General features: G+C 39.9%; 1 protein-coding gene across 2 annotated transcripts in view; it reads left to right on the forward strand.

Annotated features, from left to right (window-relative positions):
• The window catches only part of col9a1b (collagen, type IX, alpha 1b), a 104,991-nt gene that overhangs the window by 61,097 nt on the left and 22,817 nt on the right, over positions 1 to 21,077 (forward strand). For both annotated transcript variants that reach the window (XM_073056499.1, XM_073056500.1), the window contains exons 23-26: positions 7,661 to 7,714; positions 9,179 to 9,250; positions 19,147 to 19,182; positions 19,294 to 19,338. In XM_073056499.1, the coding sequence (XP_072912600.1) occupies positions 7,661 to 7,714; positions 9,179 to 9,250; positions 19,147 to 19,182; positions 19,294 to 19,338 (207 nt within the window). The remainder of the gene's footprint in view (positions 1 to 7,660; positions 7,715 to 9,178; positions 9,251 to 19,146; positions 19,183 to 19,293; positions 19,339 to 21,077) is intronic.

Below are 21,077 nucleotides of genomic sequence, written 5' to 3' on the forward strand. Positions count from 1 at the left end.
TCAAACGCTCAACCAATCTCTGTCACTTTACGTCATAACAACTGAGAGGTCTGCTCTGCCCAAGTCTCATACTCCTCTTCCCCTTTAGGGGTGGGTGTTATACTAGAGAACAGTCGGAACCTGCTGTAGTTGAGACTTTGAGCCTGGGCATTTTTCCATTTATTCGCCAGAGTAGTAAGGATGGATACACTCAAAATTCTCACTCTCCCCTGGGGGTCAGGGACTAATTAGTCATTTAAATCCAACCACTCCTTCCCCTCATTCCTCAGAAATGATCGAACCCTGCCTTTGAAATCTCTGCCCCCAGCTCCGGGAAACTTGACTTGTGATTCGGCCCGCTCCACCACCACTACGTCAGCGCTGGTCTGCATTAAAACGAGAGCTGCGCCCACCATTTTATCAAACCTCCACCCACAATTGCAGCTTTAACAGAACTTAAGACGAGTTAGCTTAACTTCTAACCCCTTCACCTTTCACATTTCTACTTCATTCCTTCAGAAAAGAAAGCCTGCATTTTGTTTGCTTTACCATTTACTTGCAGTACCTGCAAGCAAACTTTCTGGACTAGAAGTGAATTATGTAAATTTCCTTGCCCATTCGTCTCTCCCCACTAATCTTTCTTCTGGCACTTTTACCTGCAAGCAGAAGAGGTACTAAACCTGCCCATTCACCTCCTCGCTCGCCTCCATTCAGGGCATCAAATAGGTGTGGCAACTCTTAACCTGCAAATCTGTTGAAGTCATCTATAGTACCTATTGTTCCCGATGCAGCCTCTGCTATATTGGTGAGACCAGACGTAGATGGGTGGAAGTCTTTGTTGAGCACTTCCGCTCCATCTGCCAAGCAGAATTTCCTGGCGGTTAACCATTTTAATTCCAATTTCCTTTCCCATTTTGACCTATCAGTCCATGGCTTCCTGTTTGAACCATTCTCATGTTGGAGGAGCAACATCTCACATTCCATCCAGGTAGTCTTCAAACTGATGGTATAAACATTGATTTCTGTAACTTCCACTCATCTTTTTTTCCTCTTCTTTAATTCCCCACTCTGGCCCCCTTACCTCTTCTCCTCGGCTGCTCGTTACATTCCCTTGGTGCCCCACCTCCTTCCCTTTCTTCCATTGTTCACTTTCCTCTCCTACCAAATAACTTCTTCCTTCAGCCTTAACCTTTTTCACCTATCACCTCCTTCATTCCCCTCTTACCCTGCCACCTGGCTTCACCAATCATCTTACAGTTTTTTCACCCTGCCCTCCCCTACCTTCTTATACTGACATCTTCCCTGTTGCTATCCAGTCCTGATGAAGGGTTTTCGCCCGAAGTGTTGACTATCATTTACTTCCATGGGTGCTGCCTGACCTGCTGAGCTCCTCCAGCAATTAGTGTGTGTTGTTGTGTCGAGTCTAGTTGTTCTTTTTTTTAACACCATTGTGTCTATTTTCAATTTTAATTGGAATAAGTTACATTGGAAGATTGGACTCAACATTTCTATGAACTTTTAAGTTCAAACCTTGCATTTTCTTCATGTTACTTGTAAACTATATGGCATCATTATTCATATAATGTCCATTGTTGTCATAAATTAGGGGAGAAAGTAGAAAGTTCCACACCCTGCCTTTGTGGAAAAATCTCAACAGAAACAAACTTTGTGCTGGTTTGTTCCTTTCGCTACTCTGCTAACATCAGGAAATATGATTGCAAGCCTCTAAGGCACCTTCCAGACAACCCAGAATGTGCCTTTTCCAAAATTTGGGTGCTAAGATACTCATTCCATGGGTGCCTCACTGATGATGCTGCTGGCTAGGCTCCCTTACAGGTGTCAGATAAATAGTGAAAAGGACAGAAAGAGGCTATAAAATTATATGGATTGGTTAAACGAGTTGGTAAAGAAATGACAAATCGAGCAAAATGTGGAAAAACTGCCCATTTTGGCAGGTTAATGAAAGAAAGAAATATATGGTTTAAATGGTGAGAGATTACAGAACTTTGAGATTTAGAAGGATCTAGATTTGATCCGTAGTGCATGATTTATAGTGACACGTAGGAACAGCAAATAGTTAGGAGAGCTAACAGAATGTTATTAATTATTGCAAAGGGAATCTGATGCAAAGGACGTAAATTATGCTTTAGTCATATAGGACATTGACCTGAAATACCGTCTACAATATTAGCCCTTTTATTTAAGGAAGGATGAGATAAGATAAGACAAAACTTTTATTTATCCTGAGGGAAATTATTGTTAGAAGGTTGCTCAGTCAGAAATATATACTTCAAAATACAAAAGATAAGCATTAAGGTATGAAAAAGAATACAAAATGTGCATTAAAAAGTTATTGTGCAAAACTAAGATGTGCAATGAAACCATATACTTATATACACAAGGAAGAGGAGTTGTAGAGTCTTATAGCTACAGAGAGAAAGAATCTCCTGTCACATTCAGTGGTGCACCTCAGTGGAATCAGTCTGTTACTAAAGGTGCTCCTCTGTTTGTCTAGTATGTTATGGAGGACATGAGAGGAATTGTCCACAAGGCTCTGTAGCTTCTGCAGCATCCTCCTCTCAGACATAATCACCATGGAGTTCAGTTCCACCCCCCAGAACAGAACCAGCCTTCCTGTTGAGCTTATCGATCTTCATGGCCTCAACTGCTCTCACCCTGATGACAGCATAGAATATAAGACTGGCCACCACTGAGTTGTAGAACATTTGCAGCACAGTACTGAAGACATTGAATGACTAGAGCCTCCTCAGGAAGTACAGTCAGCTCTGTCCCTTCTTGTACAGAGCCCCTGTATTTTTAGCAACTTGATTGGAAACAATTCAGAGACTATTGGCTTGAAAAGGTTTGGTTATCTTGTGAAGAATATTTGCCTAGGGTAGGCTTGTATGAAATCTGCCAGAGTTTAAAAGAGTGAAAAGGAACTTGACTGAAACCTATAAGATCCTGAGGAGTCTTGATTCGATGAATGTCGAGAAGTATCCTATTGCAAAGATGATCTAGAATTAGGTTTCTTAATAGAAGTGCCATGGGTCATTCATCCAAGATAGAGGTGAGGCAAAAGTTTTTGTTATGGAGAGTTGTAAGTCTTTAGAACTTTCTTCCTAAGAGGTAATGGACTCAATCTATTTTAATATATTTAAGGCAGAATTGGATATTTTCTTAATTAAAAAAGGTTAAAGGTTACCAAGCATAGATGGGAATGTAGAACTGAGGTAATGTACAGATTATATAAACAATATAATTAAATGGTGGAGCAGGCTTGAAAGACCAAGAGGCCTATTCTTGTTTCTAATTTGTGAGTAGATGCAAATACTATAGCAAATAGGAACAGGTGTGGGCCATAAGGCCCCTCAAAACTGCTCCATCTTCAATAAGATCATGGCTGATCTGGTCTTTTATCTCAATTGCATTTTCCTGCATGATCCCTGTAACTATTGATTCTCCTGTAGTCTAACACTATTAATCTTGTTTTTAATTGTTTAATCTTTAAGCTTCTATAGTTCTATGGAGCCAATGATTCCAAAGTTTACAGTGATAGACAGGGCTGTGTCCACTGCCTTTTGCAGGCTTTTCTGTTCAAGAGCATTGGTATTTCCATACCAGGCCGAGATGCAACCAGTCAGTTTACTCTCCCACATTCATCTAGAAGTTTGTCAAAGTTTTAGATGACGTTGAATCTTTGCGAACATCTAAGAAAGTGCTTCTTTATTAAGGAAGAGGAGGTGTCAGAGCTGCTTCTTGACCCTCCCAAGGTAAATGCTGGTCCATCAGACCACAGTGGCACTGCCCTTGTCTGCGGATGTATCTGGAGGACTTCGAGCAGATGGTGGAAAGAGATTCAGTGGTATCTTTCAAAACCATATTGAATAAAGAGTGAAAACTCTGTTAGGTTTTTGGTGCAGAGCTGAGGTTAATCGGTAACTCTTTTGACAGAACTTGCTCAGTCACAAGAGGTATAGGGTGCTGTTTCATTCCAAGAAGTTCAGAAATTGGTTGGAGATTGAAATTTCAGTTTCCCAGAAGTGAGCCTGCAGAGAGGCCAAATAATTCATCAAACTTTGCTTGTAATCCTCTCAGTGGCTTAAAGTCAAGGATTAGCTTTCTGTATGATCCATTAAAATAATTACCAGAGATGTCATTTAACAAAAATAGTAGACGTTTCCACAACAGCTTCTGCTCAGTATGAGTTTACAAAGAGGTTTTTTGTTGGAGACTTCTGGCTAATAGTGAGTAAACTTGGTGCTCATACTATTGCCACAGACCTTTTCAACTAAAGAAGAAATATTGAGTGACATGACTGGTTATTTAGTTGATCATCCAATTAAACTGAAAGCAGGGAGATTAGTGGATTAGCATCATGTTGGTTGGATTTCATGAAGGAACACCAAATGGAACTTAGAGAAACTTGTATGCAGTAGTTTAAGCATCTCCAGTAGTGTTTTGTTTATTTCATCAACTCAAAAGATTCTTGGACATCTGTGGGACTTTGAGCATTGCTTTTTTTGGTTGAAAGACAAGAATCCCATCCGCTCTTTTAAACAGGCATCATATTTGCAGCACACATCACTATCCATAACTTATACTCCATGAATACTAACATCCAGGTTAAAATGACTGTATTTGAAAGCTTCCTTTACCCCGTATGATAAAGGCGATTGTAATGAACTGTGCAAATGCTTTGAATTCTTTGACATCCCACAGCTCTTTCATAATAATTGGCCAGAGATCAATCATATAACATGTTTTAGCACGACACAATTAAAAGTTGATTTTTTCTAGTGTGAAATATGTTACAGGCCATTTCAAAGGAGTGGTCTTTCTATGGATCCCCTTTCAAAGACCCTCTCCATTGATGCTACACTAAGTTCTGACCTTGTGATATCCCAAAGCACAGAACCTGATCTCTCAGTTTTTCCTGATTTCCTCCACCTCTGATCTCTTTCTCCCTGTCCTGCTAAAAAATTTCAGTGGGAAGAACAGTGCTGGAAGCATTGGGGTTATTTCATTTTTTGGCTGGGTTCTGGATCTTGAAAAGTTTTAGGGCAGACAGTATTTCCTACACAGAAATTGTAAAAAATCATTAAGCATTAAGACTTTTCTAGTCTTAGTCTATTGTAGTTTTCTCTGTGTTGTTTTTTTTACGTAGTTCAGTCTAGTTTTTGTACTGTGTCATGTAACACCATGGTCCTGAAAAACGTTGTCTCATTTTTACTATGTACTGTACCAGCAGTTATGGTCAAAATGACAATAAAAGTGACTTGACTTGATTTTACTTGACTTTTTAACCTGTAGTCAAATATAAAATATTACAGATGAAGAAAACAATTTATTCATGTTAAATCAGCAAGACCTAACCTCATCAGCACCTGACACTATCTTCAAAGGCACAAAAGTTCATTTATTATCCAAGCATACAACTCTGAAATTCACACACAAAAAATGAGAAAGATTGGGCAAAAAAACACAGAATATAGAAAAACTATAAGACTGAAAAAAGTGTATAGTCCAAGTCCATATTCAAAATGCAGAAAGCCTGGGTAACACTCTCCAGGCAAAGTGGCAGGGCTTTCCCTCTCCAGTAGCCAAATGATCCCACCAGGGATCAAAAGGCAGGCAGCCAGTACTCACCTTCTGCATTTGCCTCAATGTTTCAATCTCCCTCGTTGCTTTAGTCAGCGAACAATGGAAGCTTTAATCGACAAAATGGAGTTGAACATCGGCTTTCGTCCCTTCCTGCAGTCTTCTCAGCACAAGGTTCGCGCATGCTGCCTCTGTCTCTTGGAGACTGCAGAATGCTGAAACAGCTAAGCAACTCCAAATCGCAAATCATAGGCTCCAGCAGTTTCCAGAATCACATTCAAGACAAAAGACAAACATGAAGACATAAAAGAAGTGAAATATATGGTTTCATGATCCATCCAGAAGAGGGAGACCGAAGGAGTGTTGTATGCAGGTGCCAACTTGACCAGAAGAACCTTCCAGAAATTATTTTCGATAACTTTACAGCATCTCCTTTTCATATGGAAGTTCAAATATTGAACCTTTTGCTGATTCAGGTGTATGCCAATGAACCCATGGAAACATTTGATAGGATGCAAAACTGGGCTGAGAAGTGGCAAATAACTTGAGTTCAACCCAAATAAGTGTGAAGTTGTTCATTTTGGTAGGTCAAATAAGAGGACAGAATATAGTATTAATGATAAGACTTTTGGCAGTGTGGAGGATCAAAGGGATCTTGGGGTCCGAGTCAGCTGCGCAGGTTGGCTCTGTGATTAAGAAGGTGTGTGGTGTATTGGCCTTCATCAATCGTGGAATTGAATTTAGGGGCCGAGAGGTAATGTTGCAGCTATATAGGACCCTGGTTAGACCCCACTTGGAGTACTGTGCTCAGTTCAGGTCGCCTCACTACAGGAAGGATGTGGAAGCCATAGAAAGGGTGCAGAGAAGATTTACAAGGATGTTGTTTGGATTGGGGAGCATGCCTTATGAGAATAGGTTGAGTGAACTCTGCCTTTTCTCCTTGGAGTAACAGAGGATGAGAGGTGACCTGATAGAGATGTATAAGATAATGAGAGGCATTGATCGTGTGGATAGTCAGAGGCTTTTTCCCAGGGCTGAAATGGTTGCTACAAGATGACACAGGTTTAACGTGCTGGGGAGTAGGTACAGAGAAGATGTCAGGGGTAAGTTTTTTACTCAGAGAGTGGTGAGTGCATGGAATGGGCTGCCGGCAACGGTGGTGGAGGCGGATATGATAGGGTCTTTTAAGAGACTTTTGGATAGGTACATGGAGCTTAGAAAAATAGAGGGCTATGGGTAAGCCTAGTAATTTCTAAGGTAGGGACATATTCAGCCAACTTTGTGGGCCAAAGGGTCTGTATTGTGCTGTAGGTTTTCTATGTTTCTATGTTTCTAAACAATAGTTATCCCAATTTTATTGACCAAAATGGATCAGACGCACCAATAAGAACACATACGCAAATGAGTTTATTATAAAGATAAAAGGATCATGTATATTGTTTTCAAAACAAAGTGCAAAGACAGATTCACTAGCTGGTACTCCAAGAAATTAAACACAATGAACTTCTCCTATACTTTTAGTTTGAAGCACTGGGAAAAACAGCAGGGGTACTTCATTGTATTGTTGAGCAAGTAAATGAAAGAATTTCCAGGGCACCTGAAGGTTAATGAGATATCCTTATAATCAGCATACTATGGAATCTATAGCTCTTCATGGGAGTTAGGAAATAGTCTTTCACACATTCTGTCCATGGAGGTTACTGAAAATACACTGATTATATTTTGAAAATCAAAAAAGAATGACAGATGCTGGAAATCTGAAGTAAAAATTCAGTAGATAATGCAGCATTGGAGGAAAGAGAAACAGTAATAATGTTTCAGCTGAAGATGAAGGATCTTTGACTTAAAATATTAACTCTGTTTCTCTTTCCACAAATGACGTCTGACCTACTGAGTGTTTCCAGCCATTTCCTTTCATGAACTGAATATATTTTAGCCTGGGTCTGCACAAAGTAAACTGATAGTGAAAGTAAAGTGACCTAAGAGGGTCAACATAATTCAGAATGCTATAGACAAATGATCTTTCCGCCTTGCTACAATTAATTTACTATCTGTTTTTTTTTGGTTTTGATTTATAAAGGGTGGTAGAGGTGAAGCTGGTTCTATTGGTCCACCTGGTCCACCAGGCCCACGAGTAAGTACCTTTTTTCAGCATCCTAGGGTGCACATTTTACCAATATACATTTGATCCTAGACATTAAATTGTATCAAATGATCTAATATTGTTTTGTGCAACTGTAATGACAAACATGTTGTGAAGTTTGCATGCAAATTCTATAACACTGCATTATTAAAACATGTTGATGCATTTAAAATAAGCTGATATGTGCCGCTGATAGTGGAAAATGAGTTCTAAATTGACGTGTTAAAGTTAACACATTGTGTAATATCAATTATTGTAGTCCTTTATTGATTGTGCATTTGGGGTATTTGTGAACAATATTGGAAATTTGAAGTTAGTGAAGATAATTGAAATCAAATGTTTCATACCAGGTATGGGCAAATGTGATTTAGACCTTTAGTTCATAGTTATATTCCATGGTGGTGCAATAGAGTTGTGTTGACTGACAATTGATTGGAACTTCACTTGAAGCTTCAGGAGTGAAATGCTAGAGCACCGTATTAGAGAGGTACAAGGTTTAGGATAATACACATCAGGTTTATACCTGTCCTTTATTAACACAAATTCGTGACACTGTCCTGAAAGGAGAATTCAGCCAAATCTGTGCATGTTCACATTTTTCTTTGAGGGAGCTTAATGTACAGAGGTTGGCCGTGATATTTCCCTCTTTACAACTATGGCTACACTTGAAACATACACTTCATCAATTGTTCTTGACCCAAGAGAGGCACTATTGAAATCTTTTTTATTTATTTTTCTGACATTTAAAACAAGTTGGATATTTCCAGTTCATTGCCCAGTAGTTTATAAATTTGATCTGCCATCTGAAGGCACGTAATATGAAAGGCAGCCCGGGGGCACCATCTGCTGTGTTTGAATTTGCACCTCTGGCTTAGAATGCATTCGGTGACATAGATGTCAATGCAGAGGCCGTGCCTATAAAGGAAGAATTGCTTTTCTGTTAATCTAAACTGCCAATTTCATGGAACTTTGAACCCACTGTCTTAAAAGAAAGGAAGATATATTCTACATGCTGCTCCTGGAAGTAAAGGGTGTCCCATCAATGCCTCTATTTAATCCTCAGAAACACTGTTTACACAGGAACATAGACTGGCAATACAGGAGAATGAGCTGAATGAGTTCACTGTTATGAGGAATTCAAACCACAAAAACAAATTTGTCATGTTAACGTGGACTAAAGAAGTCAGGAGTCAGAAAGGTTGCTTTTCTGCAGAATATTCCTGAAGTTTATTCAACCACATTTCAAATTATTTCATAACTGATAGTTTAATAAAGTCTTTAAAGCAGGATGGAAATGTTACAGTGCAGTTTTGTTAATTTGAAACAACCTAAATGGGAATGAATGAGAATTATTAAGGTCTGCATTCAAGATATCCCTTACTGTGAATGTTAGGTGGTATGTACAGTTCAAATATTTTACTTCATGGCATCTTTTCCTCACCTTTAATGTTATAGGGTGCCGTTGGTGATATTGGTTATCCTGGTCTTCCAGGTCCTGCTGGTCTACGTGGTGCTAAAGGTAACAGGGTAAGAAAGATTTTTTTTGTACCAGAGTTGTGTAACAAGTATAAAAAACAGAAGCTGCTGCTCGCCATGCAATACATTTTGTTTTTCCATTGTGATTCATAACTGGACACGGTGAGACACTGATGAAAAAGCTGACTTAATATATTATTCATCATACAATGCTAAATTTTCAGTGGGGAATACTTCGCTTAAAGATGCTTGTAATTGATTTTATGTTCTAAAATTAAGATCTGGTGAAGTGAATGTGAAGCAATGCAGATTAAGAGGCATTTAGACAGGAACATGAACAATCGAGGGATAGGGATGGTGAGAAGGGAGATGGGATTTGATAGACTAGTATCATGGTGGTCCAAAGTGCCTGTTCCTGTGCTTGAATGTTCAATGTTCAAAGATCTAATATGGGGCTGAAATTCTTTTTTTTTGTTGGTCAGAAGTGAAAAATTTCTGATTTTTCCTCATAAACTACAAAGTTGAACAAATAGATACTTAAAAATGAAATCACGATGTGTATCAAATCAGCGAGCAAATAGCGCATGCAGTAAGGATTCTTATATTTTTCATCGCAAGCTTCATGTCACAATTTAAACTGTGGACATCTGAAGCAAAAAGGGGGCTTATTCAGCCTACACACACAAAATGCTGGTGGAACACAGCAGGCCAGGCAGCATCTATAAGGAGAAGCACTGTCGACGTTTCGGGCTGAGACCCTTCGTCAGGACTAACTGAAAGGAAAGATAGTAAGAGATTTGAAAGTAGTGGTGGGAGGGGGTAAGAAGGGGAGGAGGAACAACACCTTATATACCGGCTGGGTAGCCTCCAACCTGATGGCATGAACATTGACTTCTCTAACTTCCGTTAATGCCCCTCCTCCCCTTCTTACCCCCTCCCTGACATATTTAGTTGTTTGCCTGTTCTCCATCTCCCTCTGGTGCTTCCCCCCCCCCCCTTTCTCCCAAGGCCTGCTGTCCCATGATCCTTTCCCTTCTCCAGCTCTGTATCACTTTCGCCAATCACCTTTCCAGCTCTTAGCTTCATCCCACCCCCTCCGGTCTTCTCCTATCATTTTGCATTTCCCGCTCCCCCCACTACTTTCAAATCTCTTACTATCTTTCCTTTCAGTTAGTCCTGACGAAGGGTCTCGGCCCGAAATGTCGACAGTGCTTCTCCTTATAGATGCTGCCTGGCCTGCTGTGTTCCACCAGCATTTTGTGTGTGTTGTTTGAATTTCCAGCATCTGCAGATTTCCTCGTGTTTGCTTATTCAGCCTGTTGGCTCTTTGCCAGAACAACTAATCCCACATTCTTTTCATTTTTGCCTTAGCCCTGTATCTTTATCTGTTCCAATTGTTTATCTTCTGTTGCTTGAAAAGGTGCAATTTTCTGTGCCTCAATACTCTGAGGCTGAATGCTCCATGCTAACCAATATCAGAATGAAAAGCTCTTCTAACTTTATAGCTTATTCTCAAGTTTAAACTGATAATTTCCACAGGTATCTAGTCAGACCTTTAATAATATTTTATCAGTTCCTTTTTCTTTATTAAGAGTATTAGGCACTGTGTTTGGCACGAACATTGTTGGCAACACTGCCTATTTCTGTTCTGTATAATACTGTGTTTTATATTGGACAAATTATTCTATGTTCTTATGTTCTATTGAAAATAATCTCTTTAAGTATCTCTGAACAACATTGGTTGGTAACCCCCATTTGATTATGATAAAATTATACCATGCTCCCCCTTGCATTCATTACTGCCTTACTGGTGGAGTGTCCAAAACTCTGTTAGATTCCATGCATAATTCTTATCACATAATAATCGATCAAAATACCTTAGTTTCTTTATGCTCAGTTTTTAAAGGCAAATTGCGGTTGCCCTTATTTTAAATGGATTTAGCTGCTTACATATGTATTTTTACTAAAATATGTCCCAGTTTTTCCTGAGGGGAGAGAATTTCCTGTACTAATTGCTCACATTCCCTATATTTTGAATTAAAGAAGAGATCCAAATGGAGGAAAATTGATATCTGAGATTGACCAAAATTTCTCATTTAAACTGCCTTATTATACCAAGTCAGATCTCCGGTTAGTTTCTGTTTTAGTACACCTAAAGGATTATGTATAGTAACACTACACCCAACTAATGTTAAACAAGTAAAATATGGTCATTGATTTTTCAACACGTAGCTAATAATGCTTTTTTGTTAGTAAATTATCATGCAGAACTGCCAATAACAATTTCAATCTGTGGTCTTCTGTTCTCAACTTTTATGAGGGCACCTCTCATTCTCCTCCATTCCAGGGAATTAAGACCATAAGATATAGGAACAGAATTAGGCCATTTGGCCTATCGAGTCTGCTCCGCCATTTCATTAAGGCTGATCCAATTTTCCTCTCAGCCCTGATCTCTGCCCTTCTTCCCAGATCCCTTTATGCCCTGACCAGTCAAGAATCTATCAACCTCTGCCTTAAATATACATAAAGACTTGGTGTCTACAGCTGCTTGTGGCAAAGAATTCCACAGATTCACCAGTCTGTGGCTAAAGAAATTTCTCCTAATCTCCATTCTAAAAGGACACCCCTCTATTCTGAGGCTGTGTCCTCCTGGTCTTAGACTATCCCACCAAAGGAAACATCCTCTCCACATCACTCTATCAAGGCCTGTCACCATTAGATAAATTCCAATGAGGTCACCCCTCATTCTTCCAAATTCTAGTGAATACAGATCAAGAGCCATCAAATGCTCTTCATATGACAAGCCATTCAATTCTGGAATAATTTTCATGAACCTCCATTGAATGCTCTCCAGTTTCAGCACATCCTTTCTAAGATAGTGGGCCCAAAACTGCTCACAATACTCCAAGTGAGGCCTCCCCATTGCTTTATAAAGTCTCATTACGCCTTTGTTTTTATATTCTATTCTAGAAATGAATGCTAACAATGCATTTGCCTTCCTCAGCATAGACATATCTTGCAAATTAACCTTTAGGGAATCCTGCACAAGAACTACCAAGTCCCTTTGTACTTCATTTCTTTGTATTTTCTATCCATTTAGAAAATAGCCAACCTTTTCATTTCTTCGACCAAAGTGCATGACCATACACTTCTCAACACTGTATTCTATCTGCCATTTATTTGCCCATTCTCCTAATCTAAGTCCTTCTGTAGCCTTTCTACTTCCTCAAAACTACCTGCCTCAGCACCTGCCTTCATTTTGTCAGCAAACTTTGCAACAAAGCCAACAAAGAATGTTATAGCTCCTGCTTGGATGTCAAATTTACATTCTCTGAACTTAAAGGGGTTATTAATGATGCTGGTCAGACATCACCCAAGAAAGATGATACTTGTTATAGTATGCTTACATGGTTATCGGATTTGAAACTTATGTTGGTTTTGAAATTCTTTAATACAATATGGGTTGAAGGGCGACATCCAGCTTCCTGGAAATTTGCAGTTGTTTTCTCTCAATTGAAATCTGATAAGGATCAATCAGATATCAATAGATATCAATCCAGCCATAGACGTATTTTGCTAATTTCACATGTATGTAAGGTAATGGAACAAATGGCGATAGCAAGGCTTTCTTATTTTGTGAAAAGTAGTGGAAAATTAACTGTGTACCAGTCTGGATTTCATAAAGGGAGAATGATTGCAACATCCCATTCATACTTCTGTCACTACAACCATACATAGTACTATGAGCATTAAAATCCCCCACCACGTAACCTTATTTTTCCCATTTCCACCCACACTTTCCAATATATCAGGTATTAACCTTTCACAAGGGTTATAAAATTATTATCCATTCTTTCCCCATATTTCAACCATAATTGATCATAAACAACCCCAATCTCCAAAACTCTATCCCATTTTTGACAAAGGTAGCCACTCCTCCTCCATTACCCATTTTTCCAATTATGTCTTATGTCAACGTAACCTTGTATCTTAAAACTTAGACAAAATTTTAACCAGGTTTCCTATGCATGGTATAACATCAGGTTTATTTGATAAATCTTCAAGAAATTTGTAAACTCTTGACCATTAGCTAATAGGTTTCTAGCATTCCATTGTAAGGTGAGAAAAAACATTAACAACCCTACTTTGAAGTCTGAACATTATTTACACCTCCTTGTAAGACATCATTAATATCTCTAGAGTTAGGTCTTTTATATATAGATGTTTTTCTGCAGCTTTTAATATAATTTTTTATTTTCTGTTTTACTTTTAGTTTCTGCTGTTCAATTTATCACATCTGCTATGAAAGTGACAAACTTTAGTTTATGAACAATCGTAGAATCCTTTGTTATACAATCATGTACTTTACACACTCTAAACTATCTCTGTTCTGAATATTAATAGATCCCAATGACACTGTTTTCTGTACTTTCTGCAGAGCCTCTGCCTGTGATATGCCCATTTCCACCTGAACACACTGCACTTCCTCAGCTTTATTGTATACAGGACTCCCTGCATAAGCAGAGCTATGTTCTCCTCCACTTTACCAAACCGCTTTTTACCCTTACATAGGATTTCTACATGACCAAACTTCTGGCATTGAAAACATCTCAGAGGGGGTAACACATTGACTTGAGCCATAAAATTCATATAATCTAAATTAACCATATCCAGCAATTTTTTTCCATCCAATTTAATCAACACAGATAAGCTACCTGTTCTACCTTTACCACAAAACTCGTTTAAATGTTTACTGTCCATAACTTATCCCCTGACTAAATTATTTCAACTTGGTTCATGGATACCTCTGGAGGCACTCCAGAGGTTGTTCCCCAAAGCCAGTGTTGTTCAGTATCAACCCTTGGTGTTAGTTTTCTTCCTCTCACAGCTTTTAACCGCAAAGCTTTCTTACATTGCTTACTTTCTTTACAAAATACTAAGAATGCCCCATCTGTTAAAGGTTTTGTGTTCACAATATCTCTTAATTCTTTTTTCAGAACCTTAGTCTAATTAGATTGATACCAGAAACAGGTCCACGTTCAACACAACATAACCTTAAAGTCTTCCTTCCTTCTTTTATTTAAATCCTACTGCCTTCATCACTGGATGATAAGCCATTACATTCCTTAATCAGCCACTTATTTTTTAGTTTCCCAGAAACCTGCCATTTGCCTTTCTCCATGCAACTCCTACCACACAAAACAACTCCTGTTCACTACTTCTCTACTGCTTCATGCCATCTCTACCCAACCTTTCAGTTAGGAAGTAAGCCTACAGAACCTATATGAAATCTATTTGGCCAAATAGATGAATAAATAGATTTAGTAGATTTGGCCAAATAGATTTCAAATTAGATTCTTGTAAATCTGATAGGCTTACTTCAAATAATTGGAGCTATGGCATAATAAAAATGCAGGTGAAGATAATAAGGAAACAAATGCTTTGGATTTACATTATGTTCCTGCACTCTCTTTGAACACATCAACCTTGTTTAAGCATTCCCTTAACCTTTCCTGATCCTATTTGCTTCCCTTTAAACTCACAGCAACCTCTTACCAAAACTCCCTTTAAATTCACTGTGGCCCATTCCCCATACTATTTTGAAATTCACAGGGGCTCTGGGAAGTTGCCAGGGTCACACATCCTCCATTCCCTTGAAACTCACTTGGGGCCCTGTTTCTCACACCCTCTTGAAATTCACTACAGCTCTATTTCCCCTGTTCTCTTGAAACTTGACTTGGTAATTTTGCCATGATTCATTGAAACTCAACAGGGCCTTGTCTTAAGTTTACCAAGTCCATTTTAAAGTTCATTATAATAATATGTAGCATCTGAAAAAAGTGAATTGAAATTCTGTTGGCGTAATAACATTCAATAGTGAATTATTCAAATGTTAGGATTACATTCCTTGACTTCTCTAGTGCCTTTAACACCATCCAGCCCAAGATCTTAAGGCACAAACTAACGGAGATGGGAGTAGACTCTCACATGGTGGATTGGATAGTGGACTACTTGACAGATAGACCTCAGTATGTGCGGTTGGGAGACTGTAGGTCTGACACGGTGGTCAGCAGCACAGGGGCGCCGCAGGGAACTGTACTCTCTCCGGTCCTGTTCACCCTGTACACATCAGACTTCCAATATAACTCAGAGTCCTGCCATGTGCAGAAGTTCGCTGATGACACGGCCATAGTGGGGTGTGTCAGGAATGGACAGGAGGAGGAGTATAGGAAACTGATACAGGACTTTGTGATATGGTGCAACTCAAACTACCTGCGTCTCAATATCACCAAGACCAAGGAGATGGTGGTGGACTTTAGGAGATCTAGGCCTCATATGGAGCCAGTGATCATTAATGGAGAATGTGTGGAGCAGGTTAAGACCTACAAGTGTCTGGGAGTACAGTTAGACGAGAAGCTAGACTGGACTGCCAACACAGATGCCTTGTGCAGGAAGGCACAGAGTCGAATGTACTTCCTAAGAAGGTTGGCGTCATTCAATGTCTGTAGTGAGATGCTGAAGATGTTCTATAGGTCAGTTGTGGAGAGCGCCCTCTTCTTTGTGGTGGCGTGTTGGGGAGGAAGCATTAAGAAGAGGGACGCCTCACGTCTTAATAAGCTGGTAAGGAAGGCGGGCTCTGTCGTGGGCAAAGTACTGGAGAGTTTAACATCGGTAGCTGAGCGAAGGGCGCTGAGTAGGCTACGGTCAATTATGGATAACTCTGAACATCCTCTACATAGCACCATCCAGAGACAGAGAAGCAGTTTCAGCGACAGGTTACTATCGATGCAATGCTCCTCAGACAGGATGAAGAGGTCAATACTCCCCAATGCCATTAGGCTTTACAATTCTACCGCCAGGACTTAAGAACTTTTTAAAGCTATTATTAATGCTTTTTGAGATGGTGATTTAGATGCATATCATATTTTTTTTTACTGAGTTAAGTATTGTATGTAATTAGTTTTGCTACAACAAGTGTATGGGACATTGGAAAAAAGTTGAATTTCCCCATGGGGATGAATAAAGTATCTATCTATCTATCTAGTCCAGAAAATCTGCCAGTCTGTCACGACCAAAATGTTCAGTGTGCTCTATTAACCTACTATAGTTTTAATGCTCTCTGTGCCAGGTTGATATTTTCAGTGAAACTGGGGGTGACACTTGCTGTGAGCTGATGTTCTCTTGAGTTCAGTGTGACTTGGTTTTACTCCTCCCATTGTTCTTGAAGAGTAAGCAAAAGGACTTCTAGTATTAGATGCATAGGGCACAGTAACTACATTGTGTGCAATCAAATATGAATATTGAAATATTTACATATGAATCTCAAATTTTGACAATGATTCCATCATCCTATAGAATATAGGACAATACAACACAGGAGCAGGACCTATGGCCCACGGTTTTGTCCCGAAATAATTAAGATTAAAGATCAAAAGATTAGTTTTATTTGTCACATGTATATCAAAAATTCAAAGCATACAGTGAAATAGATAATTTTTGTCAACAACCAGCACAATCCAAGGATGTTTTGGGGGCAGCCTGCACATGTCTTTGTGAAGGGAAGATCGTGCCTCACGAGCCTGATTCAGTTTTTTGAAGAGGTAACAAAAGGAATTGATGAGGGTAGGACAGTGGATGTAGTCTACATGGACTTTAGCAAAGCATTTGACAAGGTCCCTCATGAGAGACTCATCCAGAAAGTCATGAGGCATGGGATAAGTGGAACCTTGACTGTTTGGATAAAAAACTGGCTTAAAGGAAGAAAGCAGAGGGTAGTTGTGGAAGGAAAGTATTCTGCCTGGAGGTCGGTGACTAGTGGAGTGCCTCAGGGATCTGTCCTGGGACCCCTGCTATTTGTGATTTTTATAAATGACCTGGATGTAGAGGCGGAAGGATGGGTGAGTAAGTTTGCGGATGATATGAAGATTGGAGGAGTTGTGGATGGAGCTGTAGGTGGTCGAAGGTTGCAAGAGGATACAGACAGGCTGCAGAGTTGGGCAGAAAAATGGCAGATGGAGTTCAATCCGGACAAGTGTGAGGTGATGCATTTTGGAAGGACAAACCAGAAGACAGTACAGGATTAATGGTCAGTTACTTAAGAGTGTAGATGAACAAAGGGACCTTGGGGTTCAAATCCATACATCCCTCAAGGTCGCTGCACAGGTTGGTAGGGTAGTTAAGAAGGCCTATGGGATGCTAGGCTTCATTAACAGAGGGATTGAGTTCAAGAATAGAGAGGTCATGTTGCAACTCTACAAATCTTTGGTGAGACCGCACTTAGAGTATTGTGTTCAATTCTGGTCACCTCATTATAGGAAGGATGTGGAAGTTATGGAGAGGGTGCAGAGGAGATTTACCAAGATGTTGCCTGGATTGGAGAACAAGTCATATGAAGCAAGGTTAGCAGAGCTGGGACTTTTCTCTTTGGAGTGTAGAAGAATGAGAGGGGACGATAGAGGTCTACAAGATTATGAGAGGCATAGATAGGGTGGATAGTCAATACCTGTTTCCCAGGGTACCAATAGCAAACACCAGAGGGCATATGTACAAAATTAAGGGAGGGAAGTTTAGGGGAGACATCAGGGGTAAGTTTTTTTACACAGAGGGTTGTGAGTGCCTGGAATGACTTGCCAGGGATGGTGGTGGAGGCTAAAACATTAGGGGTATTTAAGAGCCTCTTAATTTAAGAGGCATTTAAGAGGCACATGGATGAAAGAAAAATGGAGGGTTATGGGGTAGTGTGGGTTTAATACTTTTTTAAAGGATTATATGGGTCAGCACAACATGGAGGGCTGAAGGGCCTGTACTGTGCTGAAATGTTCTATGGTTCTATAACAGCATCTGTTAATGTCGTGCCAATTTAGCATGCCCACACTTGCTAACCTTAACCTGTACATTCTTGGAATGTAGGAGGAAACTGGAGCACCTGGAGGAAGCCTATGCAGTCATGGGGAGAACATACAAACTCTTACAGATGGTGGCGGGAATTGAACCCAGGTTGCTGGCACTGTAAAGTGTTATGCTAACCTCACTACCATGCTCATGGCATCTAATCCCTTCTGCCCACATGTGGTTCATATCCCTGCAGTCCCTGCATATTCACGTGCTTATCTACAAACGTTTGTAGGATCCCCTTAAATGGTTTTATCGTAACTGCTTCCACCGCCAACCCTGACAGCACAATCCAGACACACAGCACTCTCATACATCTCCTTTAAACTTTCACCCTCTCACCTTAAATACACGTCTCTAGTATGAGATATTTTGACCTTGAGAAAACAATACTGACTATCTATTCTATGCCTCTCATAATTTTATAAACTTCTATCAGGTCTCACCTTCTAGAACATGCATTCTAACTCAATCAATACCCTGGTAAACCTCTTCTGAATCCTCTCAATAGCCTCAACATTCTTCCTATTGTTGGGTGACCGGAAATATATGTAGTACTCTAGATTTGGCTGAACCAGAATTTTATAAAGCTTCAACATAACTTTATTACTCTAAAACTTAACACCTTGACCAATGAAGGCAAGCATGCTAAACAGCCTCTTTATTATCCTATCGACTTGTATGGCTACTTTCAGACTCATCTTTTGATGAACCAAAGCATTACATTTTACTTGGGGGTTGAAATACTGAATGAACATGAGTAGAAAGATTCTTTTTAAGGATCTATGGCAGCTGACTTCATTGGATGATCCAATGAAGATAACTATGTAGTGTTTGAAGCTTAAGCATTTGGTGCTCTCTCATGGCTTAACTGTCTGAGAGTTTCCTTTAATTCCTCTTTGCATGTAGGTCTAAAAATCACCTATTTCAGTTCTCTCTGTTCATAGGTTTGATTAAATTTTCTGTCTATTCAATTATTTTTTATCATTATCATGTGAGGCTGTCCTAAGCTGAACATTCTCTAAGATGTTCATGTCTTATGTGTTTGTTTACAGGGATCTGTCGGCTTATCAGGACCTAAAGGTCAACAAGTAAGTCTTTGATTTACTAATGCTCTAAACTGAGAATGCATTATGTTTATGTTAAGATATATCAAACTGTTATTCTGGTTTTAAAGATGTTTTAAAACAATCCTCTTTCAGGGTGCTCCTGGCGGAGAAGGTATTGATGGTCAGAAGGGTATGATGGTAAGAGATGATAATAATATTTATGATTAAACATGTCTGAATAACTTACCATATCTGCTGCAGTCTGCTCTTTGTAATGGAACTGTGTTTTTTTCCCCTAGGAAGGTATAACTTGTTGATCTACTTTCTTACTATGAGCTGCATAGTTCATGTATCTGTATTGCAAGAAGTACTCTGTGTCTGCCTGAAATTGGGATAAAGATTTGGCAAGTGTAAAGGCCTTTTGCTTTAGTCCTGTGCTGCTGTTGGGTGTGGTTTTAAGCTCAACAGCTCCTCTGATGGGTAAAGCTGTGTTTCAATAGGTACATCTAATGTGAGAGAAATGTATACATTCTGAGATTCTTTTTCTTCACAAACATACATGAAAACAGAGGAGTGACCCAAAGAATGAATGACTGTTAAAACATTAGAACCCCAAAGTCCCCCAGCTCTCCCCCACACAAAGCAGCAGCAAGGTAATGACCTTCCCCCCCCGCCACCCTCACCAGCAAAAGAGCAGCAGCACCCTTCACCGAGCACTCAAGCATGCAGTAAAGCATCAATAAGGGCACAGCCTTGCAGTACCCCAAAAACTACTCCTTCACCAGGTAATTCAACATACCACAGGCTCTCTGTCTCCCTAATAAGAGAAAAAGAGGTACCCTGTTTCACAGAGAGGGGAGAAACATAACAAGCAACTTGCTGATTTACAATGTTAACCGTGTGTTGCATCACTTTTTCCGAGCTCTACGCTCAGAGAGTCAGCACCAGAAAGGTGCAGCTCTCCAGCCACTCAACCCACAGCAGCTAACCGGCTACTCCTGACGTTCCATGTTCTCCCACGACGCTTCAGTCTGGGGCACCAGCCTAGAATCAACCCATCCCCAGAGCCATGAAAATCTGGAACCCTGAAGGCGCGCTGTCATTCCAGGCCGTGTCCTTGGGATATTAAAAAGCAGCTGGTCATGAGGCCCTGAGAACAGGTCCCATTCCCACAAAGAACCAAAATCAGAGTGGAACTCCAGGTCAGGGTCTTCAAAAGAACCTTGAAAAGGGAAAGATATTAAAGATAAAAATAGAGCTGTTTCCGAAGATGCAAGCAAAGGAGTCGTAGTTTAGCTCTATCCTGACTTCGCTCCGCCTCCAGAAGTCAGTCAAAGTGTCTTTCATGAAGCTAAATCATTCCATGGACACTCATCTATAGAGTTACATTTAGATATTGAAGCCAGATAGTTTTATCAGAGGTCATAGAGTCATAGTCATAGAGGTATGGCACAAAAACAGGCCTAAAGCCCATCGTCCATACCAAAACCAATGGAACTGTTTACTCACTTCGACCTGCAGCAGGACCATATCCCTACTATCCATGTACCTATTCAAACTTCTCTTAAACATTGAAATCGAGCTTGCATGCACCACTCGTGCTGGCAGCTCATTCTGGACTCTCATGACCTCTGAGTGAAGAAGTTACCCCTCATGTTCCCTTAAACTCACAGTTTATCCTTAACTCATAACCTTTGGTTGTCAACCTCCGCAACCTCATTGGAAAAAGCCTGCTTCTATTTACCCTATCTATATCCCTCATAATTATGTATTCCTCCATCAAATCTCCTCTCAATCTTCTACATTTTAAAGTATACAGTCCCAACCTAGTCAATCTTTCCTCATAACTCAGGTCCTCCAGACCGGGCAAAATCCTTGTAAATTTTCTCTGTACTCTTTCAACCTTGTTTACATCTTTCCTGTAGGTGACAAAGTAT

Source organism: Hemitrygon akajei, chromosome 9, assembly GCF_048418815.1.
Source record: "Hemitrygon akajei chromosome 9, sHemAka1.3, whole genome shotgun sequence".
Classification (NCBI taxonomy): Eukaryota; Metazoa; Chordata; class Chondrichthyes; order Myliobatiformes; family Dasyatidae; genus Hemitrygon; species Hemitrygon akajei.